The following is a 27435-nucleotide window of genomic DNA, read 5'->3' on the forward strand; positions in this document are numbered from 1 at the left end:
TCTTTTTACAACCATAATTTTCTTCTTTATGGCTTGTATTTGTATTCAAGGGATATGTTGTTAACTGGCGTCATTTGTAAATGGAAAGACATTCCCTTCCCCAAATCCAAAGTAGTCCCATATGTGTCCACAATTTAAGAATTAGAGGAAGAAATATGAGTTTGGTACCAAAGAGTTTGGGTTAAATATGGGTTCCTAAGCTGGTCCATACACAGAATTCAGAAGGTCTATGAACTTGGAAAATGACATATTTCCCCTATTATCTAACTAAAATTTAGGTCTTCCTTCAGTTATGAATATAGACTACATGTCACACTAGTATGTATTAGCAAGACCTGTGACTCGGTCACTGGTGGAAATGACAGATATTTTCAAGTTACACGAAAGTTGTTGCAGACTCTCAAAATATCATTTATGCTGATTTCCATTGTGAAATGAAGGTTGTCATTAGGCCTGCTGGTAGATTTTATTTAACGTGTTCATAAAGAGGCATGTGTGTTACTAGTTCACAAGTTTGTTTTAATAGTTAGAGAATTATGCGTCAGTGTAATTGGTTTCCTTTATAATCCTATTTATTTTATTTTATTCATTTTAAAACATTCTGAAAAGGAGGCTATAGGCTTTGTCAGATTGTCAAAGGGGTGCATGAGGGGAAAAAAAAGGTTAAGGACCTTCGGGTTCTGGCAGGTCTTCATGGAAAAGAATAGAAAGATCATCTCATTGCAGCACTGGTTTATTAATAATAACATAATTAATAGCGTATATAATTTAATAGGCTCTTGCCATAAGTCAGCCACCTTTTACAGATGAGGAAACCAAAGACCCAGGGAACCTGATAAGTTTGAGCCATTTGGAGAACATGTCACTACTAGGCTGAGACGGCTGTGGGAGTAGTTTTCTCCAAACCGTTACCATTTCACTGGAACATAGATTCTCCAGTGATTAAAAAACAACCTTCCATATACCAGGCTATGCTATGGCAGCTCTTGACCTTCAGACCCTTACTGTGTATCATCTTCCATACACGAGGCTTTATCAGTTATTTATTGTCACAATAACACTGCATAATGAACAGCCTCAAAACCAGTGGCTTAAACCACTAAGCATTTATTTCGCTCACACATCTGTAGGTTGACTAGAAGGTCTTCTGGACTCACTCTTGCCAGGCTCGCTGATGTGTCTGCCCTCCGTCAGCTGTGTGTCATCTAGGCCGTTCCGCTCATCTCAGCTGTGCTCTCTCACATCTGGGACGGCTGGCTGCTCACTGACCTTGGCTGAGCTCACTCCCGTGTCTGTGGTCAGTTGGTTGGTCACCTGGGGCTGGGCTAGCATGGCCTTGGCCAGACGACTGTGCTCTACTCCTCACAGTCTCCCATTCCCCCAGCAGGGTGGCCCAGGCTTGCTCAGATGCCTGCTGGGCAGGTTTCCAAGAGAGCAAGGAGTACACAAGCCTTGGGAGACCTAGTCTCAGAAGCGCACAGCCTCACTTCAAACACATTCTGTTGGCCAAAGCAAGTCACAGGCCAGCCCAGATTCAACGTATAGGGAAAGGGACTCCTTGATGGGAGGAACTGCAGGGTCACGTTGTAAAGGCTTTGGGGGACAAGGGGTGGAGAATTCGGACCATTTTTGCTATCATTCTACCGCAGAGTCAGTCGATCTTCCCTTCTTGCACTTCCCCCTCCACCCCGATTCTCACTCTCCTTCAGGAAAACACAGGCCTTCTCCAGATCCACTCATCCATGTGCACAAAGATACACACAAGACTCTTCATGGACACATTGTCTGTGACAGCAAAACACAGGAAAGAGCATGTTCAAGGTGGGTGGGTTGAAGAATGACTGCCTGTGGAAATGGGGCTTTGGAGATGGTGGCTTTTACTTTTCTCTTATAACTTTTTGTACCATAGCATTATTTTTACTGCATGCCAGTTTAACTTTTAAAATTTGAAAACTAATTTATCAAAAGAACAAATTCACCTCAGTTTATGGTTATCTCAGTTTCCCAGTAAACAACCAAATGCCCAATTCCTCCAAGCTCAAGTCATAAAAGAGTTGTTAATATCTTCCTACATTGACCAGAGGGCCACTGCTCCTGTAAGCATGACCGCATGAAGCCAGAAAGGGAGGGCCTGGGAGCAAGCCACAATCTGATCAGGCCTCTTGCTCCCCTGACCTCAGGGCTGACCCATCTGGGGCCACCGCACCATCCTGACTCTACCCACATGAGAAGAGAGCTATTCCTAGGCTCCATGGTGGGAGTTGACCACTGAAACAAAAGTGCTTGAACTCCAGTTGGGGAGAAGGTATAGCAGTATCTGGGAGGTCAGATTCTAGTATCAAGAAGGCATGAATGGATTCCTGGTACCACTACCTGCTAGCTGTGGCTTGCGGCGATGGGGGTACTCTGTGCCCCACTTTCTCCATCTGTTAAATGGGAGACATAACAGTAGCTTCTTCATAAGGATGCTGCGGAAACCACATAAGATCAAAAAGGGCCTTATGGAGTGTTTCCCATAAAGAGCCACTCAGAAATGTGATAGCTGTTGTTATCAAGAAAGCTCTCTGCATACACCTTGTCCAAGCCCTTTTCCTCTCCTCTCTGGGTATCAGTCAGCTAGGTAGTTGAGGGATTGAGCTGTTGGGATCATTGAAGACAAGTTAATTTACAGAATAGCAGCTTCTGGTGGTTGTGAAACACAACCCAAAGTTATTAGACATTCCTCCCATAAGAGGTGGGTCTGGGGCCACTCCCCCATTGAACCTGGGCTGGCCTGGCACTGCTCTGACTGGGGAGAACAGCCAAAGTAACGCTATGTGACTGACTTTTGGTGCCAGGTCAGAAAAAGACATACAACTTCCCCCTGGTCCTCTTGGACCCTTGCTCAGGAGAAGCCAGCTGCTATGTGAGACCCCTGTGCTGAGGGACCATGTGTTGGCACCCTACTTGGCAGGCAGATCAGCTTCCGGCCCAGTGGCCTGACCCTCCCAGTGCAGCTTTCAGGTGACCACAACCCCAGCCAGCATCTGACAGCAGCCAGAGGCCTCATGCTAGACACGCCCAGCCAATCCCCTTCCAAATTCCTGACCCTCAAAATGGGGAGCACAATAAATGATTGTTTCATACTGCTGAGCTTTGTGGCAACAGTAACTGGGACATAGCTGAACAGAGTACAGGCGCGTTCTAAAATCACTCCTTTCATTAAATGTGAGTGAGACAAAAAGAGAACACCGTATCAAAAAAATTGTTCTATTGGATGACCCCTTATACTTCATCACAGCAGATCTGACATGAATGTTGTCTATACATCCCCTTTCCATATCCTCACTTCCCATTTGCTTCTCACCCAGCCCTAATCTGCCTTGATTAGGCCTCAAAAGCCACTCACATCAAGGCCACAGCCAGCCGCTACGGAGCCAAGTACAGAAATGCTCCCGGTCCTCAGCCTCCAACCTTTAAACATCTCAACACAATTGACCCCTCCTTGATCCCCCCCTTGCTTGCCTCCCACGGTAGCACTCCTCTCCCATTTCTCTTACCTGAGTGGTCGCTGCTTGGTCCCCCACACAGGCTCCTCCTCTATCCAGCCTCTAATAGTGGGTTCCTAGAGCTGCATCCTGCCCTACCCTCAGCCCCCATCCTTTCCACTCTGTCTTGATCTTAGCACTTCCCATGGGCATGACTGTCATCTTCATGTGGGTGACCTCCAGATTTGCATCTTTTCTCTGAACTCCAATCTTGCATGGATAGCTAGGTGACATCTCCACTTGGATGGCCCTAGATGGAACTCTTGATTTCTACCCCCAAGCTTCTTCTCCACTAATCCTCCCCTCCCCAGTGGTGGCACCACCGACCGCCCAGAAGTTCAAGCTCAAAACGTGAGTCATCCTTGATTCCTTCCTTTTTCTCAACCCTCACCCGCACCTGTTGCTTCTACTCCCAGAATGAGTCTCAAAGTCATCCACCTCTCTCCACCACCTCTGCCACCATCACCCTAAGCCCAGCCACCGTCGTCTCTTTCCTGAACAACTGCAGCAGCAGCCTTCCAACTGGTCTCTCTGCTTCTACCCTTTCCTTCCCACTCCCAGAACCCCTGCCAACCTTTCTTCACCCAGGGGCTTTAGAGATCTTTAAAACATGATTTAGATCAAGTCACACTCCCACTTAAATATCTTATCCCTGACAGTGGAATAAAATCTAAATTCATCATCTGGGTCTGAGGAAACCCCTACCTTTCTCTCCAGTCTGACCTCCCTCACGCTCATAACCTCCAATCAACAGTGAAAGAAGCCAAAGTCTTCTTTCAGCTCCTTAACTGTGATGATCACTTTCCTATCTCAGTGACACCAATGAGCATTAGAGCTGATGGTCCCACACTGTCTCAGTGAGTCAGATCTCTTCTGGCCCTTAGAGGGTTTCTGGTTGAAAAAGTTCAAAAGTTCAAAAGTTGAACGAGAGAAAGTACTGGGGCTCACTCTGCATTTGTTAGTCTCCCAGGGTATTCTGAGTTCCCTGGATTGTTAGTCCCACTGAGAAGGTGTTGCCCACAGTGTGAGACCTTTTAGAGTCTGCTCATTCATTCCCAACTGTCTCTGTACTTCCCTTGGTCCCTTTGGTAAGGAGTGGCCCAGCCAGATAGGAAGTTTCCATCCAGTATTCATTCATTCATTCATTCATTCATTTGTTTATATCTGGAGCTTTGAAAGGATAAGAGCATGATTTTTGAAGGAATTTATGTGATGTTTTGGATTTGCTTTAAAATACTCTAGCAAAGATAAAGAAAGGAAGGAGCTAAGGGAGAAAGGTAGGAGTGAAGGAAGAAAGAGGGGAAGGGAGGAGCAAAGGAAGGAAGGGAGGCAAATGAAACAAAGAGTGAAGAGAAAAGGAAAGAAAGAAGAAAAGAGTGGGTGGTGTAGGCGGGGTAAGAATGGAGAGAATGTTGATCACTGTTGAAGCTGGGAGATGGGTATGTGGAGGTTCATTATGCTGTTCTCTCTACATTTATGTAAGTTTTTTTAATTTCCATAATTAAAGAGTTTAAAAAGAAAAGAACATGAGTGGAGATAACCTGAACCAACTCAATGGCAGGGACACTTTCCTAAGTACTTAGCCTGGCACAGGCATGGGTGCTACAGGGCCTTTGCACATGCCACTCCCTCCTCCCAGTACACCCTCCCTCCCCTTCTTCCTGTAGGTAATTCCTGCTCATCCTTCAGCTCTCAGCTCAATGTCACTTTCTCATGGAGACCTTCCCTGTCCCCCATCCCCAGAGTAGGTCAGAGCCTCCTGTAACGCACTTTCTAGCATCTTAAAAGCATCTCTTTGTGACAGTCTGATTAGGGTCTGTCACCTGTGGACTGCGAGCTTCCTGAGCGCTGGGCCTGTGTCTGCTTTTGCTCAGCATCACCTAAGCCCGGTGCCTGACACGTAGAAAATGTTCCATAAGTTTCTGTTGAATGAGGTAGTTAAAGTATTGTTGTCAATTGCTGTATTTTCCCAAGATACAGGATTTCACGAGGATGGGTGCTTCATGAAACCAAATATTTGAAATTGGAGGGACCACTGATTCATTTGACACACGTTTATTGTCTGTCATGTGTGAAGCCTATTGTAGGTGCTAGGGAAATAGCAGTGAACAGAACAGAAAAACAATCCCTACCCTGTGGAGTTTACAGTTGTTGTGTATCAGGCGGTGCTAAGAGCTGTGGAGAACAACAAAAGCGGGGGGGCTGGCGGGGGAGGACTGAGGGTGGGCAGGGAAGGCCCGGAGGAGAAAGTGGTGCTTGACCAAAGACCTAAGGAGGCGGGGTAGGAAACTTGACTGGTGGGGATCCAGCCAGAGTCACCTAGAGAACTGCAGCGTGAACTGTCTGATACCTCGTCCAGCCTCTTCTTTAAAGCTGGGTCTTTGCCGTATGCTCCGGGGGGTTCACCCGGGATGGTCACGTTATTGTGTTGGCTCTGAAAGACTAACACCAGAAATTGTTGGCTTCTCAGCATTCTGTTTATCAGCTGCTACATAATGAATTACCTCAAACTCAGTGGCTTAAAACAATAATAACCATTTTATTATATCTCATGATGTTATGGGTCAGGAGTTTGAGTAGGGCTTGGCAGGGTGATTCTTCTGTTCCATGTGGTATTGCCACACTTGGTGGCATTCAGCTGGCGGATGGGCTAGTCTGTTTGTGAGAAAGGAGCTAGGAAAGACAGGTGGGGACAGAGTGGGGTGAGGAGGACAGGTGAGTGTCCAGAAGTCTGGCCAGATTTGGGTGCAGTCTCCTTGGACCTGCACGTCTGCAGACCTGCAGCGGAATCTGTGGTTCCTTCACAAAGAACTTGAGGCTCCACAACTGCATGTGTTTGGGGGGGAGCCCGGGCGAAGGAGCAGGGAGGAACCTTCTTGAGTCCGTGAGGATGATGACATTGTCCTGTGCTGGTCCTCCCGCATGGCCCACTTTTGAAGGAGGGCTCAGCACGGCCTCAGCTGTCACATGTCATCATTTAGAGTTTGTGTGCAGTGGTATATGAAGCAGTGCTGGCCAAGGCTGTGCCCATCCATCTTTGCATCCCCTGGTACTCAACCTGGTACTTGGCAAATTGTTGGTCGACCCTCCAAAGCAATGGCTGATATGTCTGACCATGTCAGGAAAGGCGGGACAGCATCATGGGCAAAAGCCAAGGCCTGAGTGCCAGACATGCCCAGGGTCATGTCCTAGCCTTGCCAATTACTAATGGCATGATGCTCAGCGAATTCCTGATCTCTGAAGCTCAGCCCCTTCATCTGTAAAACGGGGTGAGTTACCATGTCTACCTGGCACAGAGCAAGCAAGCAGGAGATGACGGCTGAAAGGTCACGAGGGGAGACTGTGTCTGTCCGGTACCCGCGGGGCCTGGCAGGCCACTGGTGTGCACGAAGGTCTGCTGAGGGTTGAATTAAGATCAGGCAGGCTCGTGCTCCCAGCCTCCTGAGATGAGTTCTGTGATGGATGCTCACAGAATTCTCTGTAGCTCTGGACACACCGTGTTCTTTACCCAGCGGGTCTCAAACGCGCTCTTGTAATTGGCAGCCCCTGGTGAAAAGACTGTTGCAGGCTGCCTTCTCTAGAAGCAGATGCTGAGCTGGAATTTGGGGGGCGAGATGTCTATCAGGGATCAATAACTAAGAAGGGAAGTTGGGGGAGACAGGATTGTGCAGAGGGAGGAGTCAAACTGAGAAGCAAACCCAACAGGTGTTGCCAGCCTGGCAGGAAGCTCTGGAGCAGATGCTGCCCATCAGAGCCCCCCTGACAGGCTGACACCCGGTACACCCGCTTCCAGGCGCTGGACGCAGGGGAATGGACCTTGGGTCACGTGGCTCCGACCAGGGCTGCGCTGTGCAGCGGAGGCAGACCTGAAGGAACTGGCAGCTGGAGATTACATGCTGACCAGGTTCCCTACAAGTTATTTCACGAAAGGACATCCGGTTGGTGCCTCTCCATTAACCACAGAGATTTTTTACTTATCCTGTGTACAAGAGCGGAGAGGAACTCATAAAGGGTCTCGTTTTGGAGAAACACATTTGCATGTCTTTCATAGGATTTTATAAAACAAACATTGAAAGGGATGTTAGCTATTTGGGTTGTCTGTAGTAATAATACAGAATTGACTAGAGAAACACTCCATGTCCCAAGAGGATGCTGGGCTTAGACCGCAGTTGTAACAGGAGGGCCATATGGAATGGGGCAGAAGAAACTGTGTTGCAGAAGCACCATGTCTTGGTTGTGATGGTAATTCTAAAGCCACAATATTTGTTAATCACACATAGTAAACAATCAGTAAACATTTGTCAAATGAAGAGAGAGATTTGTTTGGAGCATCTAAAATGTGTGAGGTGTGGGTGCTGGAGGCCCTGGTTATTTCCCTTTTCTCAAAGTCACTTAGAGCCCCTTGACCAGACCTCACTTTGAGACAAGCTGACCAGAGTGGAGGAGGAGGAGGAGCAGCTCCAGTGTAGAGAGGTCAAATCCACTGATGGACAGAGATCCAGGGGTGGCATGGGGTGATGCTTTGACCTGGAACCCATGGGAAGCTCCAACCAATGAGGCCAACTCAGAATTGGAAAACCAAGCACACCTGCTGAAAGATTACAACCACAAAACACATGTGCCAGCTTTTCATTTATTAAAGCAGAAAGACAGTTGGAGGTGTCCAAAGGTTTAAGCTTCATGGCAGTTTTGCTGTGTGTTTAAGCCCATCATACAAGCACTCCGCATAACCGCCACACTACAATGGTGATGGCCTTCTGTGAGGCTGACAGGTCACAGTGGAAGGAGCTCGCTGGAGCTGGTTGCTTCCTTGCACAGGACTATTTGTAGCAGCCGCTATGGACAGATGGAGGAAATCATAACCACACGCCTCTTCCAGGGGTTGGCGGCGGTGGTCTGAGCCACTCAGTGGACCGTGGGAAGGCAGTGGTGTCCAGTACCACTCTAGCCAGCCCTCCTTGACCACCAACTCCTCTCAAGCTGCTGCGGGTAACAGGACAGCACTACTGCCCAATAGACGTAATGTCCCGTTGCTCAACGTTGCTAATTTTGGGGGGGAAGTTTTCCGGCACCTGATTTCTGATATGTGAAGTACAAATTTGAGAAATGACCAATTTTAACAAATTTATTCATTCAGCATAGGGTATCTGCTATATCCAAGGCACTGTGTATGGGGTATGTTTGGCACATAGACCAGATGAGGAACACACACACGAAGTTGTTGTCCAAGGGCTCACTCACCCAAAGAGGCTGCTTGTCCTGGAAACTATCTACAAACCAGCTTATAAGCCATGCAGTGACACCAGCCTCATGGTTCTCAGCCGAGGGGGGGTGGGTCTCACCTGAGACTTGGCTTTCCCATATTGCTAGAATGTAAGCATCTTGACAGAAAGGACTATCATATTCCCATTATAACCTCAGTGAATAGAAAGGGACTGGCTCATGGTGTGCACACAAATGTTTGCTGAATGAACAAGTGAGGATTCTGTAGGCCTGAAAGACAGGCCAAAGACCAAATCTCTAGTCATGCAAGCTGACTACTTCAGAATGGCAATCCCCACTTGAGTGTGCATGTTGTGATGTGTTGATTTAAGATTAGTTTTTAAAAATTGTTTTTCAGTAGAAAAGGCAATTTCTTTTTTATAATAAACACACATCACATTTCATTCAGTTTCTTGATTTTTCTGATTTATAGAGTTCCAGTCAAATGTAATTATATTATAATCCTCTTTTATCATTATTTCAGAAAAGTACGCACACAGCATATTTTATAGAAATGTTGAATGGATCACAGCTTCCTTGTGGGTTTCCCCTTGTTGATTCTTCCAACGTTTTTATCTTAGGATAAATCTGCTACTAAAACCTAGCTTAATTTGAATATAAAATGGTCCTACTTATGCAGTCATTTAAAAACTAAGGCAATTTGCCAACAAAGGATACTTAAAATCTTTAAAATATAATATAGCTGCAGCATGTCTTTAATCCTGCATTGAAGCTGCGTTAGGACTGGGACAGTCCAATAGTGGCAGTCGGGTCCTAAAAGAAGTCTTTGGAACTAGGCGTGGTCATTGTGCGTTAGGGTGCAATGCAGGGTTCGTAGTTCTTGTGGTGTTCCCACATCTCCTTTCTTAAAAATCAGAGGGGAAAAAAGTACAGTCCCTGGCATTTTTTTTTTCTCAACTAATGTACACTGACCAAAGCCTTATCTACCTCTGAACTCCTACTAAGTCTCCATCATGGTGTCCCTTAAGTAACTCTAGGCTGGAGTAGATTGAACAAGTGTAATCATGGCTCACCCCTCCCTCCTTCCATCCCTCCCCCAATCCTCAGCTCCACTGGGACCCCTAGGACATATAGTACCAGAACCACAGTATCAAAATGGCATGGGATCCAAAATATATAAACAGCTCATGCAGCTCAATATTAAAAAAACAAACAACCCAATCAAAAAGTGGACAGAAGACCTAAATAGACATTTCTCCAAAGAAGACATACAGATGGCCAAGAGGCACATGAAAAACTGCTCAACATCACTAATCATTAGAGAAATGCAAATCAAAACTACAATGAGGTATCACCTCACACTGGTTAGAAGGGGCGTCATCAGAAAATCTACAAACAATAAGTGCTGGAGAGGGTGTGGAGAAAAGGGAACCCTCTTGCACTGTTGGTGGGAATGTAAATTGATACAGCCACTATGGAGAACAGTATGGAGGTTCCTTAAAGAACTAAAAATAGAATTACCATATCACCCAGCAATCCCACTACTGGGCATATACCCTGAGAAAACCATAATTCAAAAAGACACATGCACCCCAATGTTCATTGCAGCACTATTTACAATAGCCAGGTCATGGAAGCAACCTAAATGCCCATCAACAGACGAATGGATAAAGATGTGGTACATATATACAATGGAATATTACTCAGCCATAAAAAGGAACGAAATTGAGTCATTTGTTGAGACGTGGATGGACCTAGAGACTGTCATACAGAGTGAAGTAAGTCAGAAAGGGAAAAACAAATATCACATATTAACGCATATATGTGGAATCTAGAAAAATGGTATGGATGAACCAGTTTGCAAGGCAGAAATAGAGACACAGGTGTACAGAATAAATGTATGGACACCAAGGGGGGAAAGCACAGGGGGAGGTGGTGTGATGAATTGGGAGATTAAGATTGACATGTATACACTAATATGTATAAAATAGATAACTAATAAGAACCTGCTGTATAAAAAAAAACAAAAACAAACAAACAAACAAAACGGCATGGGATGGAAGAGCCAAACTCAGTTGAGTTCTTCCACTTAACTGCACAGTGTTATTTAGGTTTGGCCCATGCCTATTGCTTATTCTTCTAGGTTCCTCAAAGGGTATCTGGGTCTCCTCCTGGAAAAGGTGGCCATATAGACAGCTCCGTCCATAGACTGCCTTGGGGAAGTCATCCTTCCCTTTGACCGTAGGCAGTTCTTGTTGTGCCGGGACCCATGTTGTTGTGCTGGTCCCAGGCCAATGCTTATTTGCCACCAACTGCCCACACTCGGGGTGGGTTGGCACAGCCTCTGTGTTACCCTTTGCTCCCCCTTGTTGCTGCCCACTTTCTGCTCACCTTATTTTGCACTGACATGTAGTTTAGAAGTGGGTGGGGAGAAGATGGACACCATGGCAGAGTCTAGAGCTTTTGTGTGCCCTTTGGAAGGGATGGCCTTGGAACTGAAACCACAGCAATTCACAGCCTGCTGGGAAAATGAGATGCTTCCTCAGGAGCAAGTGGCAAAGCTCGTATGGTTTATGGTGCTGCTGTAATTGTCCTTCTTGGCAATTCCATTGGACTAACCTGGAAAAACTTGGAAGATAAGTTTGAACAGAGGAGAAATTAAAAATTGGTCAACCAAGATGATTTTATGGTATTTTGGAAATGTTATTTCCCTATCCTAGTCTCTTATTCTTCACACTCTGATACGGCTATTTGATCTCTAATTGTACACATTTAAAATATAGAGACAGGGTGAAGAAAGTGAAAAGTAACGGATGTTTTTAAACAGTCATTTAAAAAGCACTTTTCTAATAAATGAAAATTTTCAATGTGATAAATTTGCCAAATAGTTAAAAGAAAGACACAGAGCAAAGGTGAGTTCTATTAACTTTTTTTCAGCCTAATCTCTAAGTTGAAAGCTTTTTTTTAACATGTTAGCATTATACAGTATGAAGAAGAGAAGCATGGAAGCAGATATCCTTGCAGTGGCCTCAGAAACAAAAGGGCAAATAGGACCAGCCCGTTTTATAGGGAGCAGACAGAGTGGACCATCACACAAGCCACTCAACACAGTGAGCCCATAATGGAGCCAGGTTCCCACCAACTGAGGTTCTTAGTCTCCCTGCATGGGCTGAGAGGACCACTTCCATGACACCACTGGACAAGCTGAATCCTTGATCAGATCAGCGTGGCAGCCAGGTGTGAAATCACAGAACCTCTGGCAGAAATGGGTTGGAAACCAACAGAATCCGGATGACGTGCTGGTATGGTCCGTTACCCAGGGTCAGTTACCCAGGGCCTCACTGACCAGTGCTGCAGATAGCTTCAGAACAGGAACAAGGACCCTCACTGGCCCAAAACAGATCAAGGAGACCAGAAGGGCATTAGATCTGAGGTTGTTTGGAAAGATTCTAGAGCAGGAATCTCTAAGACCTGGCATGGTATCAGCCCCCAAAACCAGGGTAGAAATTCTCCAAAGATGGGAGTTTTCATGAAGCCTTGTACATTTGTGGACTATGGCAGTGGCCAGTGCTTCTGTGTCTTCTTTTGGAAGGGGTGGCATCAGAACTGAAGGCACAGCGATTCACTGTGCACTGAGAAATCAAAGCCTCCTCCAGAGGTCGGCTGCATTAACGCTCAGGCAAGTGGCAAAGCCAGGGAGGCTTGCAATGCTGCTCATTAGTCCTCCTTTGAAAACTGCAGGTATTGCAGCCAGGAGCCAATCAGCAGCCCCCTGGGATGGCCAGTCAATTTTGAAGACTCTGGCTTGGCAAATCCTGACAAAAAGTATAACGTTATTCAAATTCATCCCTTTCTGAGTTTTTTATTTCCTTTTATTCTCTTCCTTTTCCTTCTCTGCTTTCCCTCTGGCCCTACCAGTAAGGGAAGCCGTAGCTGTATTTCTTGTTACTTCCAAAAGGACCATCCACCTCAAGGAGAAGATCCCTCAGAGGGAAAGAGCTCCCGAGGTTGTCTCCAGCAACATAGATGACAGCTTCAGGCTTCCTTCTCTCCTTGTAAATGAAACCCACTGAGCCTGGCTGATGCAACCCAAGTTCTTTAGGGTCTTCACAAGATCCCGGCGGAACCTCTCACCCACAAAAACGTAGAGAACAGGGTTCAGGCAACTGTGGAGAAAGGCGATGGTTTGAGTGACCTGGAAGCTGATGTCAATGTTGGTGGAGACAGCACAGCTGGAGATGAACGTGCTGTAGGCATCGATGGTCTGCACCAGCAGAACGCAGTTATGGGGGAACTGGGATAGGACGAAGACAGTGAGCACAGTGATGGTCACCTTCAGGGCCTTGTGCTTGGATGACTTCTTGGCTTGTTTCAGGGTGTGAATGATGATGGTATAGCAGCAAGCCATGACCACAAAAGGGAGGAAGAACCCCAGGATGACTTTCAGAGTCAACACAGCTGACTTCAGTTTGGTACTCTCGTCACTGGGGTAAACCATGGTGCAGAGAGCAATCCCATACTCCTTCTTGACTTGGCTGTACAGGAGTTCCGGGATGCAGAGTGCGGCTGCCATCACCCAGACAGTAAAGCAGACCATTTTGCTGTACAGAAGCCTTTTCTGCCTCCACATCTGCGCTCTCGTGGCCTGAGCAATGGCGATGTACCTGTCCACGCTGATGCACGTGATCAGCAGCACACAGCTGTAGAAGTTCATCTTGTACATGCTGTTGACCAGTCTGCACATGAAGGTCTGGAATTTCCACTGGTCAGTGGCGGCAATGGCCCAGAAGGGAAGGGTGACAAGAAAGAGAAGGTCAGCGATTGCCAAATTCAAAAGGAACATGTCAGTCATGGTCTTCACCCTCGTGCAGTACCAGTAGACAAGGATGACCAGACTGTTGCCCAAGGACCCCACGATGAACACGAGCCAGTAGAAGGGTGGAAGGAAGTAGCTTGCGAACTGCCTGACGTGGTTTTTCTTACAGAATAAGTCAGTGATGTTGAAGTTCCCGTAATCTTCCATGGAAGACGTGGTGTCATAGTTATAGTCATCTGCCATATTAGGGATCAGGCTCTGCAAGGAGACACAGGACGGCATTGGGTCAAGGGCATGCTTTTGGAGGTTCTATCTGATGATGTCAGAGGCATGGAGCCCTTGAACCTTCCACTCCCAAAGTCTGTGATAAGACAAAAGAAATGTATGTGTAGGAAGTAGGAATTCTGAGAGCATCTGCTTGGATTGTAAATGATTTATTTATTCAACGAATGTTTATTGAACACCTACGACATGGTAGGTAATGGGTACATGCTGAAGAGTCAGACATGGTTCCTGCTCTCATGGAACTTACCTACTCTGGGAGGAGACACTCAAGCAAAGGAACAGTCACAGGCTGCATGACAGATACTCTGACGGCGTGGGAAAGAGGGTCTGGGACCACTGGTGGGCGGACCTTTATCAAACTAAGTGAATGGTTCTGATTGTCCCTTCTCTCTACTCTACCCTCCCAAAAAGGTCCTCAGAGGCTTTTAAACTTTTCTGGGTCCAGGTTCCCCTGAGTCTTCTGAAAGCTGTGGATCCTCTGTTTGAGAAGCACCAAAGAGTCACACATGCACCCACTTACACATGTGCACACACATGAACACACACACACATATTCATACACTCTCACATACACGCACATACATAAGGACCAGGACAGACTACGTGATTTCAGGGTCCCTTGTTCAAAATTTGTTAAGAATTTCAAGATAGCAGAGCATTAAATCAAGCAAGTGACACTTCTAAGCATGAAGTGTGCAGCAGTAGGGGTCACACACCCATGAAACCAGCCCTCACAAGCACACACACACACACATTTACAAACACACGTGCACACAAACATGCCTACACTAATATACATACTCACATGTACATACCGACACACATACATGCACACATTCAGACACGTGCGCACACACCCTCACAATGTGCACACGCGTGTGCTCATGCGCATGCACACACACCCCCCTCATTACAGCTTCAATGGGTTCCTGGCTCAGAAGTCTTCCCAGAACCCCTGCTGGGGGAAGAGGAAATAAAGGCTGGAGATGGAGCCCTTGAGTCAAGCCTGGGATGGAGGGAATGGAGGAGAGGGTTGCCTGGTGGAGGGGAAACTCGGTCCCGTATCTGACATGTTCCAAGGCCTCCACTTACAAATTCTCACATGCTCTCACTTCCCACCAGCACCCCACTCCTAGGGCCCCCATTAGGGCCCCCAATCCTGCCAGGGACCACTAGCTCTCGTTCCCTTGCCCCAAGGCACACGCCTTGCCAAATCTCATCTCTCCCTTCATTTCTGCTCCAGAAATGCAGCAGTTGTTCAGTTCATCTAGAAGCATTTGGACTAGAAGTAACCTCAGATCCCCACTAGGTTTTCATTTTGTTTTAAATATTAAATATTTAATGCCAATAAATAAGTAAAAATATTTAGTTTATGTATTAAACTATTCATATCGAAATAATAAAACATCTTCTACCAGTCTTCTTTTAGCTGGGAGCTCCCCTTCTACACACATTATAATCTCCATCTATTTCTAATAGTTTCAACCAGCATTTCCCAAACCATGTTTTGGGTGGAACACCAGTAGTTAAATAGTTGAGAATCTCTGCTCACTATATCACCTTCTTTGAAATTCACAATAATCATGAGCATGTTAAAGGCTCTGAGAAGTCCTGCAGAGCTTGTTTTATTTTAACGGCATGATAGCATAGTAAAGGCTCTGAGAAGTCCTTCAGAATCTGTTGAATTTTGTTTAATAATGTTTCCTAATCTTACATGAGCATGGAACCTGTCGTGTGTGTGTGTGTGTGTGTGTGTGTGTGTGTGTGTGTGTGTGTGTGTTTACTGAGTGCTTATTAAGATATCAGGACACACTGAGTGGACTGATAAGGTGCAGTAGACGCCAGGAGGCTGTGGTCTCCTGAATTCTGAAGCTCGTGCCAAGAGCTGAGGTGATGGGTCCATTCCGTTTGGGCCCCGACCGGCAGGAAGTGCCAGGGGGATACCCAGGGTAACCTGGACTACAATTAGGAAAATCTGGAATCTGGTCCTGATCCACCTCTAGTGTGCGACCAAGAGAAAGTCCTACTGCAGAGAGACCCCCGGGGGCCAGATCCAGGAGCCAGCAGCCGGGAACGGCCCGCTTCTGGGAAGAGCTGAGGAAAGCTCTCCATTTTGAATGTGCTTCGTCCCCAGGCCTGGTTCACCCATTCTCAGCGTACATTTAAAGACTTCCCTCCCAGCTTTGGCCGTTGTCTACAGGCCCAGATCATTGGGAGGACAGATCTTACAGATGACTCGTATTTCAGTGAAGATGCCAGGAGACTTCTGCCAAAGCGGGACATGGGAGCCAGGCACCGTCAATGGCCCCACTGGGAAGGGCATCCCCTAAGAGGTGGGGTTTGAGTAGACTTTGAGAAGAAAGAAAGAACTTTCAGGTGGAAGGAAGAACATGTAGAGCACAGAGACCCACAGAAGTATCACTGGAGATTTAAGAAGTTGGGAGGGTGACATTTTGGAGGAAAGTCAGTAAAGCCAAGCAGATGAGCAGGTGTCAACTGTGAATCCACAGTGAGTAAGCGTCAAACTGCTCCGTAGAGGGTGGGTTTTTTACATTTTGCAGGGGTTAAATAGCTTTAATAGACTCTCACATGAGCCTGCACCCAAGGCTGTGAGTTAGGGAGGCAGACAGCATCCCCATTCACAGATGTGGCACAGAGGGTCTCACAGAGGGGACCCCTAGCAGTCCCAGTGTCCCGGGAGACCCAGCCTTCTCCATGGCCTGGTAAACGAGCCCGTGACCACCGCTCCCCAAGACTGTGTCCCAGAGTGGGGACACTGTGTCCTGCTTGAAGCACAAGGAGCACGTTTTCTTGTTGGGTGAGGGTTGGAGGACCAGTGCTTCAGCATAGAATTATATTTAGTTAGGGACTCCCCAGACATATTTTAAGAGTGACTGAATTCACACACAAAAACCTGGGTTTGTGTGAATTTTATCAAGACTACAAGGTAAGCCTATATCATCCTTACAAGTTCAAAGCGTTGGCCATCTTTTTGAGGATGACAAAGGAAGAATTCACATCCCAGGCTACGGGGAGCCTGGACAAACTGTCCACCTGCATCGAGACTTGTGCTCATAGCTTTGTCCATGCCTCATAGGTAAATACCCAAGGATCCTTTGAAAATTTTCCAGCAAATGTAAACGTCAATTATTTACCAATTTATTTGATTCCCTACTGTCAGAGCACCTAGTGCACATCAGACCCAGTGCGGAGTACAGGACATGCATGCATTTAATCCTTGACCTTCCAGGTAGGGACGGGCCCCTCTTCCAGATGAGGGGCACCTGGCTTCCAGGAGGAATTCTGAGGTTGCCAAGCCATTCCTTCCTCCCTCCCTCCCTGCTCTCTGAGTCCTAGAGACACTGCTCTTGCTGGAGAAGCTACCCACAAAGGCTGTTTTCAAAGTCTGGGTCAGAACATCTTGAGAGAAGATCAGTGTAAGCATCTGAAATCCACACGGTTTCGCGTGCATCCAAGAGCACCTGCTGGAGCCTCCTGGCCTGAGCACTGCGTAGAACGACTTCCCACAAGCTGCCATGAGTTTATCCCGGGGTCTGCATCGAGGTGTCATCTAAGGGGCTCCCCGTGGAGGAGAGCCTCTCGGGTCCCCGAGAGGGGACCTCCAAGGGCCTGTCCGTATAGCTCTGTGTCCTACTCACCAAGACCTAGCCTAGATATTTATTTGGCATTTAAATATAAAAGAGAAGTGAAGAAAGGCTTTCGTATCTCCTGAAGAACAGGTGAGGTGTTTTTTTTTCGCTCATGCACCATATAAATTTTGTGACTTAATCAGGATTCCCTTTTTAATTGGGAAACTCAGTCAAACTGGTAGCCCAATTATAGTAACCAAATAAGATCCTTCGACCAACGCTGTCCAATAGGAGTATAAGGCAACTCTGGGTTAATTTTGCATTTTCTAGTAGCCAAGTGAAAGAAGTGAAAAAGAGACAGGTGGAATTCACCTTAATAATGTATTTTATTGGAACCTAGTATGTCTAAAATATTTTTTCGTTACATAAGCAGTGTAAAAGTTACCAAAATATTTTACATCCTTTTGTTGCGGAGACTATATTTGAATGGAGTGCATTTTACACTCACGGGGCATCTTAGTTGGAGTGGCCCCGTTTCATGTGCTCACGGGCCCCACGTGGCTCGTGGCTACCTCACCAGACAGCACAGCTTTAGGCTGAAAACCCAAGTTCTAACTCCTTCTCTTGGTCTTTTCTCCCTATTCTGTCAATTTCCTCTGACCCTGTTTTAATGTATGTCCTTTCTTTTCTATTCTGTTGTACGCACCCAGTACGGTGCCTCAAGCCTGTTACGGAACACGAGGCAGGCAGTGGAGACGGAGTGAGACAGGGTGTTGTTATTGCTGGGAAGTGTCCAGGCCCTGCTCTCTGAAGGGGCTGACCATTCTCTTCCACATCATATTAGAATGTCTAGAAATCTTCTTACCTAAGGTTTCTCTTGCATTTCTTAGCAAACTGTGTTGTTCTCAGACACTCTTAAAAACATGACGTCTTTACCAACTAGACCACTATTCGGAGCCTGTGGACCCCCATGAGCAGAGGTCTGAGCCAGATCTAGAATCTTCTTCCAGTGGGAGAAGTGGTGATTCGCTGGGGTGGACAGGGCCCAGACCTGGCCGGGATGGTGTTTGTGTGAAAATGCCGCCATCTCATTCCCTGCCTGCCTAAGAAAACGGCATGCTCGTCCTAGGCTTGAGAAACAGCTCTTTATTTCTAGTTCCTTGCCGATAAATAATGTGATTTGTTCACTCATTCGACCGATATTTACTGAGCACAGAGTACATGCCAGGCAAGGAAACCACTTCCAAAGGACACCATTCGCCTCGGTGATGGAAATAGAATTGGAGCAAAATGTTAGAGAGGTCGATGGCTCCTGCGCCAGGCCTCGCCTGTCGAGCTCGAGGCTGGGATGGGGGTGGGGTGGGGGGAGGGGAGGTCCCTCTGTGTGCAGGGCCCTGACGGCAGCTCCACAGCTCAGAGGTGCCCTAGACAGGGCGGCATCGTGGGATGGCTCTGTTACTCCCAGGGGGGCTGCTTAATTGGGGGATTTATATCATTTATTTTGGATGATTTTTAGCATTTTGATCAAGAAAAGAAGCGCATTATAGTCATAGATCTAAGTAGACGAGAGAATGTGTCACAGCGTGACCCGTGGCCGGCCTGGAACTCAGCAATGGGGTGCCTTCTCCTCACGTAAGCTTTTGTTTCTGCTCTGGAAAATTTTTTTGGAAGCTCAACAGGTTTTAGAATGATGTTCAGATGTTAGAGACCATCTTAGAGAGGAGGAGACAGACCCAAGGAACGGAAGGTTCTGCCCCAAACCCTCAGCCACTGGGGGAAGGTCAAGGCCAGAGCCATCCCCCCAGCCCCTCAGTCCCAAGCTGGGGCACTTTTAATCCCTGCTGACCCAAAGCCCAGCTCTCCATGTGCTGATGTTGTCAAAGTGGCCACACCAAACGTGAGCCACGGCATCTGGGTCCCAGCACCTGAGCTGGGCCTCACGGAGCCCAAGCAGAGTGGCCGTCAGGTGCCCTACCTCCCCACTCCCAACCCCGGAAAGATTCTGGGCACCAGAGGATGCCCTGTGGCTTCCTCTGCCCGGAGCAGCCGGGAGCTGCCTGATGCTGGGGGCAAACCTCAGGGCACGGCCGGGCAAGGGGCCTGCGCTGCCTGCTGGTGCCCCCAGCGAGGCTCTGCCCCACAGGCCTCGGCCCCCGAGCCCGGGCAGGTGTGTCCTCCTCCCCTCAGGAGAACGTTGGCCCCGAAGCAGCAGCCCAGGCAGTGAACGTCGTGCAGCTCCTGGAGCAGGAAGAAGGTCTCCAGAGCTTTCCGAGGCCTCCCTCACCGATTCACGTTGTCTCTGGAAACCTTCCCCCAGCTCCAGGCCCCTCATTCCCACCTCTGGGGAGAGGCCAGGGTAGAGGGCAAAAACTGTGTCCCTCATTGCTCCTTAGTACCAAGATGGGCGTCTGGGGACAGGAGACGGGAAATGGGAGGGGAGGGAGACAGGCAGGGAGGGATGCGGAGTCGTTAGGAGCAGTGGGAGGTGGCAGGCACCGCCCCAAGGTGCTCTGTCCCCACCCTCGAGGAAGTGAGACTTCCACACAGCGAGGCTTGGACCTCGGCGTGTTGACATTTGCCCACAGGGGGGAACCCAGTGAAGCCGTGACTCTGAGAGCACCCTCTAGGGCTCCTCCTCCTTGTAGCCACGAGACCTGGAACCTTCCGTTCCTTCTCCCAGCCTCGTTTCCTCATCTGTAAGCATGGCTCTGCCTTTACCGTGAGGCTGCAGGAAAGTGGCACCCTGGCTGGTTACTGGCACATGGCCAGTGCTCAGAAAGGTGGCCACAGGGACGTCATGGCTGTTTCCCAGGGTCATAGCCACCGAGACCCCATCTTGTCCCCATGTAGGTGGTGCTGGACACCTCTTGACCACAAAAGGTCATTACTGGGGTGCATTTTTCTTCCTCTCTGGAGCTGCCTTGCAGAGTCTGGATATCTTCCAAGATTCCAGAGGATAAAACCGAATGACTGAGAGTGTCAGCCCCGTTTCCAGCATCAGGGATGAAGAGCAAATTCTAACTCAGGAGAAACTAAGGGTCTAATTCTGGTTAGAAAAATAGAGACTTACCTCGTTACTTCACCAGGTCCAAAATAATTGTCTTGTTGTTGTTGTTGTTACGGGATATGCAGTGACATATGCAATACTAAATATCATTAGCATATGATAAATAACTTATTTGACATCAGGGGTGGCAACCACCAATCTCCACAGATGGTGGGAACCTACAGTGTACTGTGAGGGACAGTTTGTCAGCTCCACTAAGAAGATTTGATTTCAATACCTACATGTAAAACCCAGATTCTTACTTTGAGAAAAGCAAAATTAAAACCTTTAGATATTTTTGTGAGCATTTATGAATATAACAAAAGCATAGGAACTTGATTTGATTCTATAATTAATTACATTTGACTATAAAATCACAAACAATTCTCTGGATAATGACTTTACTCACTCATTTTTGTTGGCCTCTTTTCCTCTTTCAGAGAAATAATATATCATTATGTGTTTTTTGTAAAGGCTACATAATGTTATGTAAGAAACAAAACTAACATGCCCACCGTGGGTCTTTTAAAAACAAACTAAATGGATTCTCTCTTGCCCTCTTTTGTCTGAGTTTCAGAACAGACACATGGGACAAAGACATCCTAAAGATCATACAACCCTCACCTATTAGTAAAATCTAAAGTAGCATTTTCCTCTGTGCTCCCACATACCCCAAAGCTCTTCTAGCGCTTCACGTTTGCAGAGCCCCCTGTGCTGGGCATCAACCCCCTGTCCTGGGCACTGCTCAGCAGAGCTCTTACCCTGGGAAACCACAGAGAAATCCTTCCGCCACAATGGATTCCTTCCCACTCCCTGAAAAGAGGCCCCAAAATAGAGTGCATTTTGAGGAACCCGAGGGGCGTGGCTGTACTCACTGTGACTTCTGTGGGGACCATGGTGGGTCAGGTGCAAGCTTGCTTCTAGAAAGAGAGGGCAAAAATCAAAAAGAGGACTGGCTCTTAACTGAACAGTAACTAGTACCTAAAGATGGAGATTAAGCATTAAATCTGTTTGTTCTCATGGGAAAAAAAAAATCCCAAGCAAGAGCTAGAGTCCGTGTTATACTGATGTCAAGTCAGATAGATTTCAAGTCAAGTCTAGATTTCAGTATCATCTTGGTTGTTAACCTAGAAATGAAAGAAACCTCTCCTTTGAGAGCCCTTTGTGGCTTTGACATCTTCCCAGCACGTCCTTTTAATCTTAGCCCTTTTTCTCTTGACTCAACTTCTCTATCAGGTGCCACCTACCCCCATTTTATCCACCAAAGGACTCCAGAAGATGGCAGGACAGCAGTGACTTAAAAATGCGCTGGGCTGACTCTGCAGGGGAGGGGCCTCTGGGTAACCGGGTGGCAAGAACACAGGAGTGCGGTGGCGTCTGTCAGTATCAGTCCCTCTCCAGGAGGGGCCCCGTGCCCCAGCACCTACCTGTGTGCTCTGTTTACAAATTCAGGGCCTATTTACTCTGTACCCCAGCTCCAGCAGGAAAAGGAAGTCCTAGGTTTGTTTACCAAAGAAAAGGTATTTGTCTAATGCAGAGGGCCTCCGAGCTGAGATAAATCTCAGCTATTGTTTTCCTGTGTTTTGAATCTCTGCAAAACTCCCCCCTCTGTGACCAAAGGAACAACAGCTTGGCTCCCTTCAAGGAAGGGGTCTGTGCCCGTATTTCCAAGAAACATGTTCAGCCCACCCCAAGCTTCTGGAAGGAAACATTGTCCTTCATAAATCCAGCCCTAACCTGTTGGGCTTTTTTTTCATAACACAACGTTGTAACTGTCCCTGCTTTTCTAAAAGTGCAGTCGTTTAAAAAACATAACATGTGGGACAACCACTCTGGAAACCCGTTAAACACACACCCTGTGATCTAACCATCCCACTCCTAAGTATTTACCTAAAAAAAATGCAAGCTTATATCCACACAAAGACCGATATATGAATGTTCATGGCAGCTTGATTTGTAATAGCCAACTACTGGAAATAGCTCAAATGTCCTTCAAGTATAGCTAATGGATAAGTCACTGTGGAATAGCCATACAATGGAATTGGAACAGCTACTGATACACACAGCAACGCGGGTAAATAATTATGCTAAGTAAAGAAGCCAGACCCCAAAAAAGTACATACTGTGTGATTCTACTTACAAAAAATTCTACAAAATGTGAACTAATCAGTAATGACAGAAAGTAGATCAGTAATTTCATGGTGAGAGAGGGAAGGGGAGGACGGGGCAAGGCAGGAGGGGGATAAGAGCACGCCAGGAAGCCTTTGGGGTGATAAGTATGTTCACTGTATTGATTGTGTGATGGTTTCACAGTTATATACGTATGTCAGAACTTAGGTTCTGCACTTCATATATTTGCAGTGTTTGTAGCTGGACCTCAATAAAGTGGTTAAAGTAGAGAAAGGAAGAACAGCAAGATCTGATGAAAACTTTGTTTTCGTCCCTCCTCAGAGTCATATCTGGCCATTAGCAGGCAAGGAGAGAGGCGGCCAGAACTTCCTCCTTGCACCCTTCCTGCCAGTAGCTTCTCCACAGTGCCTTGGAGTGAGTGCCTTGTGCTGTTCTGTGGGAATTGAGGGCTCAGTATGAACTCATGCGTTTTAGGGTTAGATGAGATTAGACAGATGATGATGATGATGGAGAGGTAGATGATAGATAGATAGATAAATTTGTATGGACAGGTGCTATGTATTTGAGCATATTTCCTGGCTCTGTCTGCTGAGAGGACCTAAAAGCCATGACACACGGTAGAATGACCTTCTAGTGCCCAGATCTTGGTTTCTAAATATCTTTCTTCCTGCCAAGAAACCAGGATTCCTAGGAGAAATGTCTGATTCCAGAGTTAGGGCAGGGAAACTATAAGATGAACCTGGGACTGATTTTTGCCACAGAATGCAAGTGTTCAAAGACGGTGAGGATTTGTCAAAGGACATAGGCGCCAACTTGATGGGGTTCCACTAGCCAAATCTGAGGCAATTTAAGCATCAAATTAAATAATGATAGCAGTCTTTATAGCACATTCAATTAAATGAGGATCCATGAATCCATACTAATGAAAATAAATGAGTAAATACATGAGAAAAGTAATATCCTCTTATGGTGCCAACTAATAAGTACAGAATGAATAACGTAATTGGAAAATCACCAATGGATGATGAAATTAGTGGGTGAATGTTTGATGAGGAATTTACTTCATCTCAAAGGATCTCCCCCCAAATTACATATTGCCCCATTGACTTTATTGTTCTCTCTGGGTTTTTTTTCTGAATCATGCTCTAAAAAAATAAAATCTTTGTAAAAAATTGCCCAGTTAAGTTTGAAAGATCTCAACTCAGCTAATTTAATTTTAATACAGCTTGGGTAATAGGGAGATGTTTTTTGAGACATTCGTTAGAAAACATTTCATGTATTTCTAGTACCTGTGGCTTATGTCATTTCCTTTTAACTTGCATGAAGAGACTGAATATTAACCAGATAATATCTGAGAAAACAAATGCCCAAAGAAGGAAGCCACATGAAAGAATGGCTTTGGTTATAGTTATAGGTTGAAAATAAGGATTGATGGTAATGATGTTGGTAAGAGTTTGGGGGAAAAGTCTCCACTCGGCAGTGGGGAGTGTAAATCTTTGTGACCTTTTTGGAGGGTTAAAAATCTTTCAAAACATACAAAGCACAACAGCGCTGACTCAGCAGTTCATCTGCTGAAAACATGCCCTCTTAGTAGTCACACAAAGAACATAAAGATGCATGTACAGGCATATATGTTGCAGCATTTTTTTTTTTTTTGTAGAACCAAAAAACTAGTAACAACCTACGTATCTAGCAATAGTTAATATTCTGATACATCCATTCAGTAAACCACATGTAGTCAATGCATAGAATAAAATAGACCCCACGCTGATACAAAGAGGTCACGAAGATTATTATAGGTAAAAATGCAAGGTGTAGAAGATTATGATGCATGATCTTTTTAGAAATATATAAAAGGTTATACACTTCACAGCTGATCAGTACTGAAAGGTTTTCTGGAAGGAGCTTGAACAAGGATGACCAGTGGAAAGTGAGACTTTCATTTTTTCCTTTAGGTTTTGTAAACTATTTAAATATTTTACTTTGTGTGTGACATTCTATTTTAAGGGCTATCATAAAAATAACTGGTCAGCTTAAAAAAAAAAAAAAAAAGCAGCCCTAGTGCTATTCCATTCTGTACACCTGTTTGCAAAACTCGTCCAAAGGAGGAACTCGTAGCCTCCTCCAGCTGGCCTGGAAAGCAGCACTGGAAGAGCAAATCTAGCAAGTAACGCTCAGGCTACTTTTTGCAACTTTGGAATCCTACACTCGCTTTTTATAAAGGTTTTTCTTCCTTCCATTATAAATGTGTTTCTGGCTCATAGAAGATTTGGAGAGAGCCCAAGAGTAAAAATAAAAGCGAAATATATTCCTACACGGACCCACCGCCTAAAGACACCGCTGAGAGCCTTTTCATCTATTCCTCTCTTCTCTTTGTCAGAATACTTTTTGTCTATTTTATTCCACAGACTACAAAGTCTCAGAGCTTGCTTTCATTTTCTTCTCGCCCCTGAGAAGGAGAGAAAAACAGAGGGGAAAAACCCCACGTGTGACAAGACGCACTGAAAGCAAGGAACCTCTCAACCGTCTGTTGGGAGAACACGAGCGTTGGACTCAGTGCCGCCCCAAATCTCTCCCCTTGCTGCTCGGTGTGGCCTCATCCGGGGCAGTGCAGCTGCCCGATCTGAAAAGCCTGCTTGTGTTTCGAAGCCCAGTGGAGTGAGGTGGGGGTAGCACACTGGCCCCCATCTGCTCCTTGGTCCATCCTTTGCTGCCTGTGGGACCTCAGCAAGAAACGACCTGCCCTCCCCCAGCCTTGGTTTCCTCCTCTGTAAAATGCACGTGATAGCCCAGCCTACTCCAAGGGCTTGTTTCGAGGGTCAAGTGCAATGCTGTGCATTAAGGCTCTTAGCGGAATGCAGAGAACTCTGCAACAGTGAGGGAGCAGTCTTCATCCCACAGCTTACTTGACACCAGATACACTTGCTTGGCTTAAACACTGTACAAGACATGATCCATGTCCTCAAGAAGCTCACATTCAAGTACAGGGACTACATCGTGGCTGCAAATAACAATAATGGGAAATGCTATGAGACGATTTGGGAATTGGGAGAAGGAAGCTGGGTCTCCAGCGCTGGGGAAAATCCAGGAGGGCTTCACTGAGGAGGTGACATTTTTGCTGACCCTTGCAGGCTGGAGAGCAAGGGGAGAGAACATGACTCCAGGGCAGGGAAACACAAAACATATCCACAAAGGCATGAGCGCCAGAAAGCAGAAGGTATGTGCAGGGTCCTTAGAGGTAGGGAGTTGTTAAGTCTCCGAGAGTGGAAAGTGCCTATTAAAAAGTTTGCCTGGAATCCATTAATATCTAATCATTATTTTTCTATTCTCTGCTGTCCTTAAAAGTAACCAACGTGAAAATCAGCATGGAGTTGCTGGTAGTAGCCCCAGTGAATTGGATACTGATACTAAAGTGAGTCAGGAAGTCAGGTCCTGACTTTGATCTTTGTCTGACTTTGTGCACGGAGGTTGAATCACCTCTCGCTTTTTTGTTTTTGTTTGGAAGCTCTGCCTTTTTCACCCTGCACGAAAGCAGGGACTCTGAGCTGTCTATCAGGCTATCTACTGCCCTGGCCTGGGCCAGGTGCCCACCCCTGAGGCACTGTGCTGGGCCCGGGGCTGTGAGCGGGTTGCGTGGGAGGGGGCTTCCGAACAGACGGACAGATACTGGAAAAAAAAGAGGCTGTCAAACTCCAGGTGCTGGAATGGCAGATGAACTCTGGTTTGTTGGGCGAGGGGAGGGAGGAGCGGGCCTCACCCGCTGGTGGCTGCCCCACATCCCAGCCCCGCGCTCAGCAGCGGCTCCCCCGCAGCGCATCCAAGCCAAACAGCCAACTGAGAGCTCGAGAGAGTGTGTCGACAGGACGAAACAGTAGTCACTGATGAGTCATTTAAAATAGAGTGGCTTTGCTTTTCTCTGATTATAAAGGAGTATATTCACAATGAACAGCAACCAAAAAAAAAAAAAAAAAAAAATCCCCCCAAAGCAAACATATATAATGAAGAAAAAAAAAAAACCCTCAAACACCTCTCTCCTAGAATAGCCACTGTTCATTTTCTGAGATGCAGCCTTTTAGACATTTTTCTCTGTAACACAGTCTCACACACACGAACGCACACACACACGCTCTGAAAGGAAATCAGACTGCACAAACCATTTTCTGTCTTGCTCTCTAGGGAACAGTCTTTCATGGACCACTTTATATGCCAATTCAGTTTGAGGCCGTTATCACCAGATTGGGTGGCTGCCAAGTGTTCCACTCTCCGGATTCTCTACAATTCATTTAACCAGTCGCCTCTCGGTGCAAAGTTCGTTTGTTTCCAGTTTTTCACTGCTACAGAGAATGCTGCCAAAAGCATGCTTTCCCTGGGACAGTCTCTCAGACCCAGGGACCTCATCGGGGCTTCACTTTCCCAGCCCCTGGCCACCTTCTTGGCATCTGTGCCCCCTCCTGCTTCTCCCTCCTTTAAGGAACAAATCACAGAACAGACTGCCTTGAACCTAAGCTTCACACATGTGGGTGGCAGGCTGTCCTGGAAGCCTGGCCAGGGCGCCGCCGGATTCACCTCTGCCTCCCTGGCAGCTTCTAGCCAAGTGCCTGCTTCTCAAGGCCACTGAGCAAACGAGTGGGTTTTAGAAGCTATCGTGGCAGCACACAATGGAGGGCACGGGTGACACTGGGACGGGGAGGAGGAGGAAGGGCGATACTCACGGTGGAGGGCAGCGTGTGAGGCCCCTGGAGGACACGGCCCCGCCAGCTCCGGGTCTGGGGAAGGGGCTGGCCTGCTGTCTGCCTGGGACGAGGGGCAAGCCTTCTG

At 46.8% G+C, this 27435-nt stretch overlaps 2 protein-coding genes across 2 annotated transcripts in view; one reads left to right on the top strand and one right to left on the bottom strand.

Moving 5' to 3' along the window:
• On the bottom strand, nt 1–27246 carry CCR9 (C-C motif chemokine receptor 9). Its single transcript, XM_082347432.1, has one exon. The coding sequence runs from the start codon at nt 13846–13848 to the stop codon at nt 12736–12738; it is 1113 nt and encodes a 370-aa protein (XP_082203558.1). The 5' UTR covers nt 13849–27246; the 3' UTR covers nt 1–12735.
• Nucleotides 1–27435, top strand: part of LZTFL1 (leucine zipper transcription factor like 1) — an 87912-nt gene that overhangs the window by 288 nt on the left and 60189 nt on the right. The gene's annotated exons all lie outside the window — the stretch shown is intronic.

The sequence above is a fragment of the Balaenoptera borealis genome, assembly GCF_965194805.1.
Source record: "Balaenoptera borealis genome assembly, chromosome: 12".
NCBI lineage: Eukaryota > Metazoa > Chordata > Mammalia > Artiodactyla > Balaenopteridae > Balaenoptera > Balaenoptera borealis.